Source organism: Takifugu flavidus, chromosome 3 (assembly GCF_003711565.1).
Source record: "Takifugu flavidus isolate HTHZ2018 chromosome 3, ASM371156v2, whole genome shotgun sequence".
In the NCBI taxonomy this organism is placed as follows: Eukaryota; Metazoa; Chordata; class Actinopteri; order Tetraodontiformes; family Tetraodontidae; genus Takifugu; species Takifugu flavidus.
This window is the reverse complement of record NC_079522.1, coordinates 12995962-13010156: the sequence shown is the minus strand read 5'-3', so window position 1 is coordinate 13010156 and position 14195 is coordinate 12995962. Positions and strand designations below refer to the sequence as shown.

The 14195-nt window shown below is 45.0% G+C and overlaps 1 protein-coding gene across 7 annotated transcripts in view; it reads left to right on the top strand.

Annotated features, from left to right (window-relative positions):
• The window catches only part of LOC130522782 (beta-1,3-galactosyltransferase 1-like), a 69855-nt gene extending 66668 nt beyond the window's left edge, over positions 1–3187 (top strand). For all 7 annotated transcript variants that reach the window (XM_057027495.1, XM_057027496.1, XM_057027498.1 and 4 more), the window contains one exon: positions 311–3187. In XM_057027495.1, the coding sequence (XP_056883475.1) occupies positions 560–1546 (987 nt within the window). In that variant the 5' untranslated portion in view covers positions 311–559 and the 3' untranslated portion in view covers positions 1547–3187. The remainder of the gene's footprint in view (positions 1–310) is intronic.
• Positions 3188–14195: the final 11008 nt, after the last annotated feature.

Genomic DNA, 14195 nt, shown 5'->3' with positions numbered 1-14195 from the left:
CTTCTGTGAAAATAAGGAGATAAAGATCCTGCAACGGGTAGAGTTAGTGGTAGAGGCAGCAGCACTTTCCAGGGATGTTCACTTTGTTCCATTATTGAGCAAAACAAAGATGGAGTCGCTGGGGTCGCGGTGGGGCCCCCTCTGCCCCGCCAGTGAAGTAAAGATACGACCTCTACTGAAGAGCCTTCCTACTGTAGAAAAAAAAATTCAAAAAAATCCACATACTTTCTCAATAATGACAGGAGTTCCTACTTGTTTCATTTGTGATTTGCGCTGTCAGTAACCGTCGCATTGTTGTCTTCTTTTGCAGAGAGCTGAACGCCATCCTCCGCGCTGCGATGGAACACAGGACGGGCGAGAGGCGGAATCTCCGCAGGCCTCCTTTTTAATGACAACAGCGTTAGTAGCAACCCAAGACGTCCATCGTGGTGAAATTCATGTAAATGGTGTTGCGGAGGCAGCCGCACGCTGCACCGCCAAGTGTGAAGCAACAAATGGAGGCGTGGCCTCAATGTTTCCAACGCTACTGCCACTGGTGATGACAGCCAAGTGAACAGCAATGCCTTCTAAGGTCTCGTACTTATACTTGCTGACAGTGGTTTGCTGGGCCAGCGCTCTGTGGTACCTGAGTGTGTCCCGCTCCTCCACTGCATACACGAGCCAGCTGAGTATCCCGATACGCAAACTGCCCAAACCGAACAAGAACGCCACCTTCAGTAATATCCGCACGCGCTGCCTGAACCCACATGACTTTGGATACCTCATCAACGAGGCCAAAAAGTGCGAGGCGGAGCCGCCCTTTCTCGTCATCCTGATCAGCACCACACACAAGGAATTCGATGCCCGCCAGGCGATTCGCGAGACGTGGGGGGACGAGAGCACGTTTCAGGACGTCCGCGTGGTCACGCTGTTCTTGCTGGGCCGCAGCACAGACAATGTCCTCAACCAGATGCTGGAGCAGGAGAGTCAGATCTTTCATGACATCGTAGTGGAGGATTTTATTGACTCGTACCACAACCTGACGCTCAAGACTCTGATGGGCATGCGCTGGGTGGCTACGTTTTGCTCTAAGGCTCAGTATGTGCTAAAGACGGACAGCGACATCTATGTCAACATGGAAAACCTCATCTTTAACCTTTTGAAGCCCACCACCAAGCCCAGGAGGAGGTACTTCACCGGTTATGTCATCAATGGTGGGCCAATCAGAGACATGCGCAGCAAGTGGTACATGCCCAGAGATCTGTACCCAGAGAGCAAGTACCCGCCCTTTTGTTCCGGCACTGGTTATGTCTTCTCTGCAGACGTGGCGGAGCTTATATTTAATACATCCTTACACACCAGGCTGCTGCACCTGGAGGACGTGTATATGGGCGTGTGCCTTCGCAAGCTGGGCATCCACCCATTCCAGAACAGCGGATTCAACCACTGGAAGATGGCCTACAGCCTTTGTCGCTACCGGCGTGTGGTCACCGTCCACCAGATCTCCCCCGAGGAGATGCACCGCATCTGGAACGACATGACCAGCAAGAAACACCTTAAATGTTAGCTGACCTGTGAGCAGCAGCGCCAGTGAGAGAGTTACTGAGGATCGGCCTCTTATCCCCAGCTTGTGCATCCATGGCAAATTGTGGACAGGATGCAGCACCTGAAAGTGCTCAGCCACGAATGGATGTGCCACCAGTATTATCAAAGCAAGCTCAGAGAAAACGCGCCTGTGTACAGCTGAGACTCACGGGTCCGAATGAGAGCCAAATGTTCAGCCAATGCCAGCAGACTTTTTTATAGGAAACTATAAAGGATAACGATGTTCATCACTCAGTTCAAATGCATTTCCCATAACTGCTAGTTCACTACTCTCATCGCAGACATTCGCCTCTTTGATTGATGCAATCGAAAATAACGTTGTCATGCGTTTTCAGTTTAACTCTCTGAACACACTGTTAGTGTTGGATGGACCGGATGGACTGTGTGGCCCCCGTGACGTCACTGAGAGGAGCATGAAGACATTTCACAGACGTGTGTCCTTCTCAGAAAGGAAAACATGCCCATGAGTGGACGTGGTATTTTTGCTTCAGAGCCAGACGTATTTTCTTATATGTACCGGCTTGCGTAAGGTCTTTATGTTGTGCTTTGATAAAGATTACTCCACACTATCATCTGGACAGCGTGGAGATGCAGGCTGATGCTGCTTTCCCCCATGAATGTTGCTTCTGTTAATGTGTAACGTGCATTTACTTGTCTCAGACAGTGCTGCGAGTGTGCTGCAGACTATTATATTTTCTATTAGGAGAAGATGAAAAAGAACAGATGTGCTGTATCGGGGGGGTACATTTTGGAGTGCTGTTATCTTTTCATTTACTCGAGATCAAATAAACTGCTTTTATGAGTTGATACTGTTGTTCTAACAGAAAAATGCTGCGTTAATGCAATTCTGAGACATTCCCCTCTGAGGAGCTTTTTTTTGTAAGCATTGGTCGTATAAATGAAAGCACCATGTTCGGCGAGCAGCAGCTGTGCTCGGCTTGAAGTGGGCTCCACATTTGATTCTTTTCAGCAAAAGCGTTTGTGTGTACGTGGCAGATGAGCACCACCATGGTTAGACCACATGTAGCATCTCTGGAAGACTGTTAGCAACACCTTCTACAGAATTAAGAATCATTTGCTTGCTTGTGTGCTTCACAGGTTGACAGCGGATGTTTAATCAACAGATTAGTTGCTTTTACTGTCTCATCTACAAATGACAGACAGTTTTCTACTTTTATATCCATTGGCAGAAGGAGAGAGATCCAAACCCTTTTAGTTTTTTACAGTTGAGAAGACAGAAACTGTTTTGATGTCACAAATGCTAACCTTCTTTGCCAGTCTCGCAGGAGTATAAAGTGTCAAGATGGCTTCTGCAGTGATTAAGGGATATGTGAAGAGTCATTATAGAGATTTACTTTTCCATTTCATATCCAAAGACATGATTTACCTCGCTGCATCTGTTAACCCAGCTCCTGTGCAAACCTGCACATGCTGAGGATTTGTGCGGACTCTGTGTTCCAGAGATCATCATCTGCGTCATCATCATGATCATCGAGACGAGCTGCAGCGCTCCTGTGGGATTCGGTGCCGGAGAAAGAAAAAAATGTCCTCTGTTCTTCACTTGCAAAGATAAACATAAAAATGCGTTTAGCGCTCGTGGTGAGTCTGCCTCTTTCTGCTCTCCTTTCTTCTCTTTTCTTCCTCTTCAAGAAAAAATAAAACTAAAAATCTTGTGGGAGTTTGTTGGGCGAAAACATGGCATAGCTTTTTGAGATTCCTTAATCATAAAAAAATGTTCCCAGTTGGCAGCTTTACATCAAATACTCATGAGTTCTTTCTCCAGACTTCTTCCGCTGAATTATAATTGAAGCATTGGACCTGATGGATTGTTGAAAAGAGGAAAATATTCCAGCCCGATCGGCACAGTGTTATCTGCTAATGACTGTTGTTCCCCCTGAACAGTGAAGGCACCATCTACCCAACGCTAAACACGGCCAGCTTTTGTTACTCACGGAGCTGCTTTTGAATTCCACTGATGGCTCCCTATGGCACCTGCAGTTTGATGCAATATGCTGAGTAACAGAAACCCCACTCTGTAATTGGCCAAACGACCCAGCAGCGAGACGTTTAAAAGAGTGAAGCTCAGGGAAAATGAAACGTGAGTGATTGTTCCGAGGCCGGTGGTAAATGAACCCCATAAAGAGAGAGGAGGAGTGTCAGACCCTCGCATTTTACATGCATGAAATAAAAGAAATCAATCAGTTCATGGAGGAGACATGCGTGTGGAAGCACTTGATGGACAGGGAAGGCAGTGTCACGGCTCTAGGCGGCTTTATTGCTGCATCGTGCTCCTCCACAGAGCATCTGCATGCACAGATTCTCCTGCATTGTTTTTAAAAGTCGTCCTTCCTGGCCCTACAGTTAGCACGACCTCCCTCTGACCTGTCCTTTGAGGCAGAAAGGATGTTTACGAGGAAACCGCAGAGGAATAAATTGGTGGTGTGCAGTCAGCCATCTGTGCAACTGCAGTTTACACCGAGGTGAGAGGGAAGGGGGGAGTCACTGCTGTAGTCTTTGTCCTGTTCGTTCTGGGGGTAAAAATGACACCCGAAAAACGCCCCCCTCCCCAATAACAACCATTTCACAAACGAGTGACTTGGCTCTCAAGTGGTGCCAGATGTTCTTTTGTCACTTGATTGCTTTATGGGATGTTTGAAAAGGGCAACCTGTTCTTAAGCGGACTATCTATCACATGCTCTCCTTCAAAGGGGCGGGGGGGGTCTAAAAAATATATAAAGTTGTGGCGTAGCATTGGAGAACTTTTGAGGGAAAAAAAAGTCTGTTGGAAAACTAGTTGGAGGTTGGTGTTTTTATTTCTCTGTTTATTGCGGTTTCGTTTTCAGGTGATTTTTATGATATCAGGTGATTTTTTTTATCCTCAGCAGATCTCCCTGATATTTACTTGGTTTATTAGCGATCAAAGGTCAAAACTTGATGCCATTCAACAGTTTCAAAAAGGACAAAGCCCTGAAAATTCAGCTTCCAGTGAAAGTCAGTTTCAGTCAGGAGAAGACGAACGCTCCTCGGATTGGTTTTAAAATTCAAGAACAGCAGAAATCAATGGCTGCTGCAGACCCGTCACTTTTGTATAAACTCGTGTCTTTTGATTTATCGCCACGTCTCCCGATCGCTCACACACATGCACACGCACTGCTGATACGCAAGACAAACTTCGTATTATACAGATTTTGATATCCGTCCTTGCGGATGACTCATTCTGTGTCATCCTCAGCAGATGGATTGGGCAGAAATGTGGTAAATCCATCAGGATACCAGGCAGAAGCCTGACAGAGATAAGTGTGGCGGCCACTCTCAATTCCAACAGAATGAGAGATGAATTAACTGTTAATGCTGGTGACGGAAGCCGATCTTCCAGAACTGATGGAGGTGTGCCGCTCACCCTCACCTTCGGAGAGCAGCAGGCTTGAATCTATGACGGGCCGCAGGATGAGGAGGGATATTTGCACATTTCCAGGAAGACTCTCATAAATACCTGATGGACTTGTGGAAAAAGAAGATCAGGTGAAGGAGAAAGGCAACTTTTTGGGCTATTTTTAGCTGAATATCACTTTTCATCATTTACCAAATGTGAGCATTTCAGACAACTCTGGATCAGACCTAAAGCCTTTATTGAGCACTATTGTTTGCAAACCCGGCAGAGCATCAATAACTTAGCATCGCCGAAGAAGGTTTAGCATCTGTCTCACTATATTCATTGCCTGATAGTGATCTGCTTAGACATCACAGGACAGCAAGGAGCAGCAATACTGAAGCAGCAGTAACAATCAAGAGTGATCAGGTAAACAATAATGCCACCTGTCATCCTTTCATGATTCTAACTACTTATTTTCAACAAGTTATTTGTATTTCTTGTTGTATAGGAACTGGTCAATGAGGCGTTTATCTCTGACAGAAGAAGGGGCATGATTAGCTGTGGTTGTGGCTGTTTATTCTGCTCTTATTGTGATATCAAATCAATTTACACATTTTCACTGCAGGAACTTCAGGGTAATTTTACGGGGCTGAGGCCGTTGGTACATGTCTGTTCTGCAAGAACCTCCCTGGGACAACCATTTATGGGAACTTTATGGGGCCTAACCAAGTGCCCGCTCCAGGGTAGGCACTTAGATTGGCTTTCGAAATACTCTTGAGTGGTGCTTGAGGTTTACTCGGCGCCAGTTGGCTAAACTTAGAGCAGGATGTGATGCAGGACCCAGCAGAAGAATGTTAGCCTAGCAGACACAGCTTCTCCTCAGGTTCACAGCATCCACCACCATGGACACGAATGCACAATCCAGAAACACAGCGACCGCCTGTCTTGTTTCAGATTTAGGTATAAGTATCTCAACATTTGCTGTTTAATATTTAGTAACACCCTGATGTGTACACAGATACTTCTATCCAGAAGGCTTCTTCAGTTCTTGTAAGTGCACACTTCTCGGAGCTGTAGGAGATCATAACTACAACCACAAAATGAATCGAGCGATTCCTGTAATGTTCCTGCCCCCTGTATTTACCAGGGACTCCCGCAGTGGAAACGCGCCTCTTGTTGTCTTAATTAGACCTTCTGAGACCTGGAGCTACGTTAATTCCCAGTTAATTGCTTACTGTTGGTGTGCTGAAGCGCACCACGGAATACAAAAGCCTTTTTAAAAATTTCATTAAGGCCAAATTTCTTTCTCTTTCTCCAGTGTGAGGTCCTTTTTCAAATGGTCTCGTGACAAATCAAGATTTCCTCTCTGTTCTTTCAACACTACAGACATGTGCTTTGCATTATAGCCTGGTTGAATTTTGCATTCAGTTGCACTATTTTACACATTTTTATCTCAATTATAATGGACAGTATTTGTCTCATTCTAGTGATAGATTTTAAAATATAAACGTTCTGTTTTAAAGGTCCTGTTGTTGTTGTTGCTGTTAGTAGTGTGTGTTAAATATCCCAGTATAGCCAGTCCCTTCAACCACACTGTTAAACCATAACCAGTCCATTTAACCTTTACGTGCCCATTGAACCTCTGGGCCCCGCTCTAAGCTCAATGTACCAGTTAAAGTACAAATATTGATTTTAAAATCACCATGTTTTCCTGCTAAGCTAATTTCCCATGGCTGACAAGCAGGTGAAAGTAGAGGTAAATCCTTTTATTACGACTATTCTTTTTACCTCCACAGTCTTTGATTAAGCGCCGGTGTTTTCGCCGAGGGCCCGTGGAGACTTTGTTCCCTCGCCTCAGTTGTAATCAATCTCATTTAGAGCCACGAGCTCCTCTATCTTTAGCCGACCTGCAAATGTCCGAGCACAGACACACCAATACAGCCAACTCTTATTCTCTTCTTCCAGACAATACAAACCAAAGTTGAACCTCCGTCTAATCCTCTGCTGCTTCAATCCTGGCTGATTTCCGTGATGCCCGAGAAATCCTCAGCAGATGTCCGCCAGCTCGCTTGGCTGCCTCCACGCTGTTGACAGACAACGTGACTCTAAACATGAAAACGGCTCTATTTCGAGCGAGCTCTGCAGAGCTGGAACGCGCAAATTTCTAGGCACGGTTCGCTCGAGGAAGAAAACTTTGCAGACATTCGCTTGTTTGACATTTTTCACCAAACTTGTCAACAGGCAGCGCTTTGTGAGAACAGCATGGAGGCAAATGCAGACATTTGATGCCTGTCGTTGGTGAGCGCTTCCATCCAGAGGTGCATATATGCACTGTTTATGGATCGACATCAGAAAAAAGGGTTCCTGCTGATCTGGATTTTGCAGAATGTTATAATTGAAAGGGTTTGTTACCAGCTGGAACGCTGGTAGAATCGAGGCGTTGCTACATCTTATTTATTAGTTTCATTTGGGAGACAGAGCATCACTTAACAATCTTGATATTTTTCCAGGCTTGCATGTTTTTAAATGAAGCGACAGCTCCAATGTGGCGGCAGGTTCGGAAACAAAAGGAGCACTTTACTTTCAGGTGCTCTCCTCTGCTCTCTGAAGGATAATCGCCGGTGAAATTAAGTGAAGGCGGCCCTGTCGTCAGTGGGGAACTGTGGAGGATGCTGCTGCTGCGGGGCTGATGGGAGATAATCGCAGGACACAATCACAGTCCCCAGGAGCTTCCCTTTACCGTTACAATAACCGTAACCTGGTCTGGAAAAGGGAGCCAAGTCAAACGGGATCACAAACAATTCGTTATTTGGGTCCGTGTGAACAAACACGCACACACAATGACAGTAACGTCCTTAAAGTGTGTGAATTTTGTCACTGTCACCTCATAGGTGTGCTCCGGGGTGCAGTCTTGGCTCCAGCACATGTAAGGAGCACACAGTCACCCAATCATGACAAATCCCTCTTACCACCGGTTACAGCTCAGATGAGAGAGGAGGGGACTCGACAACACACAGCCAGGTGACCGACGGGCCTCTCATACCGCTGAGATGATTTATTTGGCATTTATTTGACTCAGGTCGAGCCAGAAAACACCTTTCTCACAATTCTTTATGTGTGGCAGCTCAGCTCAGAGCTTTGATGCTTTGATGTTGCTGTATTCACGTTCAGCATATTCCGAGTGTCCTTGCACACGCTGAGGTCTAATCACACGTGCAAGTAAATGCAGCCAGCAGGGTTGAGGCACCCCCCACACCCACACACACATGCACACACACACACACACACACACACACACACACAAAGGTGCATACTGTCACTACTATGCGGGCAGTCTCACAGTACTTCATCAGCAGGTCATGAATATAATGATTACAATGTGAATATATTTATAACCTATTTTGAAGCTAATTTGTCAAAAGAAAAGCCTTCCATATCTTTTACAGTGTATATTACTACTGTTTCTACACATTTAGAGGGGACGTATTATAGATATCCCCCCAGGTCCCCCTGCTTTGTTGCTATAATGTTGCTCCATCAGGTCTCCAAGGAAGCTCAGTAGTGTCTTTATCTGGAGATTGATGTGCTATGATGTAGAATTTAAAGGATTAAAGACTGTAGCAAACAAAAAGATCCCCCCCCCCCCGAAAATTGGATTTCTCTTAAAACAGCTGGGCACAGGAGAGGGAGCTGTGTTGTTTAAACTGTGGAAAACAAATCACCCATTAGTCAGAGAGGCTAGGTTGCGTTGCTGCATTGGATTGTGGGCTGCTGGGGGACGCCTGTCAGATGAAATATTGCCTCTGCTGATGGATTCCTCTCTGTGGGGCTGTTGGTCGTTGGAGCAAAATGATGCATCTAAAGAGAAGATCTCACAAGAGGGCCGTGTTTGCTTTTCTGTTTGGGAGAAATCACTTTAAAAATCTCTTTGGTCTTCTTGGTTTTACTTTATTTTTATGTCCTGTTTGTGGAATAAAAGGCCACAGATATTCCTGTATGCTGGAGTATTAGTGGCTACCGTCTCAGCTCATTTAAAGACTTAAATCCGTTTTTAGCTTAGCAGGATTTCAAATTTGTTCCATGCAGCTTTTTCAGCTAACAATCACCGCAAGGTCAATCATCGCCTCGTTTGCTGAAAGGCCATTTGCTAATCCTGCTAATGGGTTTGAATCGGGTTGAGAATTTGCTCTGAGACAGAGGAATGCTAATGTTATCTCAGGTTATTCCAAGGGGATTGAACACGGGGCTCGTTCAGGAGGCTCAAATAAGGAATCACGTGAGGGCGTTTGGAAGATGTTTGCTCTTAGGAATTGCATTCACAATGAGCACCAAGTGGTGACATCGCTTATGCCAGACAGCTTTATACATCCCTGTGGGGACATTTTGTTATCACATGTGGTCAGGAGAGCAAAGACCCCCTGAAGTGCTTGTACCCTGGTATATAGATTCTGCTCCGTATCGCCCTGCTTTACTGATTAATTCCCAGATTAATTGCAGGCTCCACAGCAGTTGCTCCACTCCAGGGTTATAAAACTGCAGTACATGGGTGGCCCGGCATCAGTCCGGCCGTGGATCCAGACTCATCTGCATGTTTATGGAAGAGCAGGCTTGCATCTGTCGCCAGAAAGCAGAGCTACATTTGATTTGAGCAAACAGCTGCGAATGGTTCAGGCACGCTCTGCAAATTATATTCATAAATTCTGAATGGCACCTTCAGAGGTCCACTTCTTTGACCTGAAATAAAAGAATAAAACAGCAGGCTCATCATGCAAAGCAGAGACTTTGATTCTAACACACATCCCTGTTATAATGGTAGTACTGATGGTGGCAAAGGTCTCCCACACTGTAAACACGGTTTTACTTAAAGCCTCCACTTTTATGAAGTAAAAGCCTTAATCATCATGCTTTGATAATATATATATTTACACAAGGTCAGCCTTCAGCCTTAGCATCTACCATCCTTTAATAAGGCTTGTGATTTATTTTGGATCTGCCTGCTGTAATATAAAAATTACCCAGTATTTGCTGGGAGGAAAACTGTAACCAAACAGAATCACTTGTATTGAAGAGCGATGTAGCGTTTATTCACCTGTTCCAATGTAGTTGAGTTCACGGTCAGAAGTTAAAGGAGACACATTATGCCTCTTTAACCCAAGTTAACACCTCGCCTTGATGTCTAAATGAAATGCTTTGGTTGTTACGTAACAGTCCGGTGGAAATTCACACAGAGCAGTTTGAGACACATTTTCGTACTCCAGCAGCTTGTTAAACGTTGAGTTTTACATCATATATTTCCTTTAAATTGACTCTGATGACTGTGGTGCGTCTGTGCTGAATGATATGTATAGTGCCTCTAGGGTATCATAATGGTAGTGTATCAACGACACCAAAAGTTCCTGGATCTCTTTTCTTATGTGCAGTTGTGTATCTTGAAAAACAGTGAGCAATCAAATGTTTGTTATAAATAAATTAAGGATATTGTCTCTATAATTTAGATTGTTTCAGGCCGCCACTTGGCTTATGATGTCGATGCAGGTTTCCATTTCGGACGCTAGCTGTTTAGCTAACATTTGAACAACTAGCAAAACATTTCATTTAGACAATTAAATAAAATTCAACGGATTAGGAGACCGCCACCGAAGCCATCCACCCAAGAGCTGACAGAATGCCTCCATGTAGATGCAAACACAAGCCCTGGAGCAACAACCCTGCTACCCTGAAGCTAACACCAGGGTCCCCACCAAGGCAAGTAGCCCAAACCCAGCCTGTCATATTAATCTAGACCACTGATATAATTTTTTTTTTTTTTAAACTTAAGTTAATTTAGTGAATTAACACACTCCTTATGTAAAGAAAGATTAATAATAAGTTAAACATGTTAAATGAACACGCATTACAAACGCAATTTGATAAATCTACAAGCAAAAGGGTCTTTATGTACTCAGGGCATTTAAAGAGAATACATGGATACACGTCTTAAGTGTGGTTTCTCTTGTGTGAGTTATACGTTTATGGATTTCACTGGTCGTGTAAAGGTTTTTCACATCCTGGTGGTTGTTGGTTTTATGTGGAGGTACCGCCTGCAAGATGGTGTCCATGAGGAGTCTGAGGGCTTTGTTCCTCCATCTGTTTCTTGAGAAAACGTCTGCAGTTGGATGACAGCGAGCAGCCGACGACCTTACTGTCATGGAGAGTGGAATATGATGCGGCCTGTCAGGACGCTCTCAGTGATGCTCAGCAGGAGACGGTGAGGTTCCACTCAGGGATTTTCATTCACTTAGTCCTCCTAAAGAAGTGCCTCATCTTCTTTCCCAGGTGTTCGGTGTTAAAAACCTTGGCGAAACAAATTTGCTGGAATTTGACGCTGCCGATCAGCAGGGGAGCTGCGGGTGTGCAGCAGAGGAAACAAACTGTCTCGGCTCACTTGCTGTTCTGACTTTGCTCTGGAAGATGTTTTATTTTCCGGAACAGTGACAAATATAACAGTGTGCAAGTGCACCCTGCAGGAGGAACACTGGGAGATCAAAACGTTCTTTTGTTTGTTTGGTTTGCTGGATTCTCCACGATCATAAAACACACGAGGTGATCCGGCCACTGATCTGAGATCTGGGTAATTAGGATTTGGTTTTTCATTGGGTGGGGGGTAAATCAGGAGGCCAGACCTCATTCTACATTAATACCTACACTCACTGGCCACTTTATCACAGCTGTAACCCAACGCTTTTAGGCATGTAGACGTGGTCAAAACAACTTGCTGAACTTCAAACTGAGCGTGAGAATGGGGAAGAAAAGATGATTTAATGACTTTGAAGGTCGCCTGGTGGTTGGGCTGGTCTGAGGATTTCAGAATCTGCTGATCTACCCACCCACAACCCTCTCTGGGGTTTACAGAGAACTATCCCAAAAAGAGGAAATATCTAGTGAGCAACAGTTGTGCGGACGAAAATATCTTGCTGATGTGAGAGGTCAGAGGAGATGTGAGGGGTCAGAGAATATGTGAGAGGTCAGAGGAGATGTGAGAGGTCAGAGGAGATGTGAGGGGTCAGAGGAGATGTGAGAGGTCAGAGGAGATGTGAGGGGTCAGAGAATATGTGAGAGGTCAAAGGAGATGTGAGAGGTCAGAGGAGATGTGAGGGGTCAGAGGAGATGTGAGATGTCAGAGGAGATGTGAGATGTCAGAGGAGATGTGAGAGGTCAGAGGAGATGTGAGATGTCAGAGGAGATGTGAGATGTCAGAGGAGATGTGAGAGGTCAGAGGAGATGTGAGATGTCAGAGGAGATGTGAGGGGTCAGAGGAGATGTGAGGGGTCAGAGGAGATGTGAGGGGTCAGAGAAGATGTGAGAGGTCAGAGGAGATGTGAGAGGTCAGAGGAGATGTGAGGGGTCAGAGAAGATGTGAGAGGTCAGAGGTCAGAGGAGAACGGGCCGACTGGTTCCAGATGATAGAAAGACAACAGTAACTTTAATAGAAGCTTCACCAGCAATCTGGTGGCCGTTGAGTGTATACATAACCAGTAAATCATCTTCTGCAGATGGTTATATCTATTGATGGTTATATCTAGTCTGATGATTAAGATGGTTTTATTCATAGTAGTAGTATCATTATTACAGGATCCTGTTCTCATTAATCCTCTAGCTGCCTTATGAGTCTCAGTTATTTTGAAGCTTGGACTCAATCCCCCAGCTCACTAAAGCCAGTTATTGATAGAGGTGAGGAAAAACCAGCGGTCCCGTATAGAAGAACTCAGGACAGAAGGACACTGAAGCACCAGGCTCCAGACAGGAATCTTCTGAATCTTAGTTAATAATTGTCAACAACATGGTAACACTAATTATCAAATGCCACCCAAAGTATGTGAGTAATTCTATGCAGTAATTACCACTATATTACATGTTTTCATATTGTTCTTGTAAATAGGACATCATTTTGTAGTTCAGTTCAGGTTGCCTGCAGTGGGTCGAGACGCTGTGATGTCACCCTGCTCGCATAAACGATGTAGCTAGTACTGGGCAGCCACAACAGAGTGTGGATCAAAGCTAAACCAATTTGCCCTTCCAAATCTTGCTATATCACACACGACAGAACTTCGCTGCTTTGTGGAAATGCGGTTTTATCCCGCGATCATGCCAAAACACACTGAGCAGGGTGCGGCTCTTCCCCGCTAAACAGAGGCGACACTCTGCCTCTGTGTCTTTTCCCATCACTCAGAATTGCTTTGACATTACATCCCACAAAGTTAAACGGCGTCCTTTCCGTGAAAGAATTGGCAGGAAAAGTCTTAAACTATGCTGCGTCTGAGGAATGCTAATTTACCTGGAGACAGAGTCTGGAGATTTCTTGATTAAAGACTCGATTTCCCAGAGGTCAGTGGGGTGTGATCGCACATTACCGCTAACTGATGGAGTGTTTCGGACATCTGCACGATGGCGGTTCGCCTGTCACAAGCATTAATACAGAATCGAGCATCTCCCAGAGATCGAACATCCCTCCCAGAGGATGCATGCAGTTGTGTTGGACTGCTTATTCACTGTTTACTTTATGTAGTTCCAGGAACAGAAGGTGAGGCCTGCATCAAAGTCCTGAAAGGCTGCCAAGCTGAATTATCTTCATGGACCAGGAACTCTTTCCATGCATTATCCCAACATGTGTCCCATTTGTCCAGCAGGATTTGCTGTGCTCATTACTATCACATACTGCATGTCACTGACTGCCTGGTCCCACTGTAATGAAGTGAGACGAAGGGTTTGGGGGTCTCTCTGCGCCAAACATAAGCCAGAGGGATAATTATATCACTCACTGCCGGGGCCTCGGAAAGGTCGTTAAAGAGTGCAGGAAACATTTTGGGATTTTTCAAGGTAATCAGAATGTGAGCCAAATCCCTGTGTGCACATTTACACTGAAAACACAATTTAAATCCAAATTTGAGTCTGATTTGGATCGTGAAGCTAATGGACACTAAAGTACCACAGGAGAGTCTTTTCCATTAAGGCAATTAGGTTATAGCTTGAATCATCACACTTAATATAATACATGGTCAAAAACCCCACATTTTTAGCAGCAGCCCGCAAAACTAGTGAGCTATAATCACTGATTAGCACCTTAAAGCTCCACTACCCTGTGCATATAATCATCTTTATGCCTGATGTTGCAGCATGTTTGCACAAAAACAACCTCCAGTTACCGTTTGTGGAGTCTAATGGGAGCTTCCTAGAGCCTGATGGCAGCTGCCTCAACACA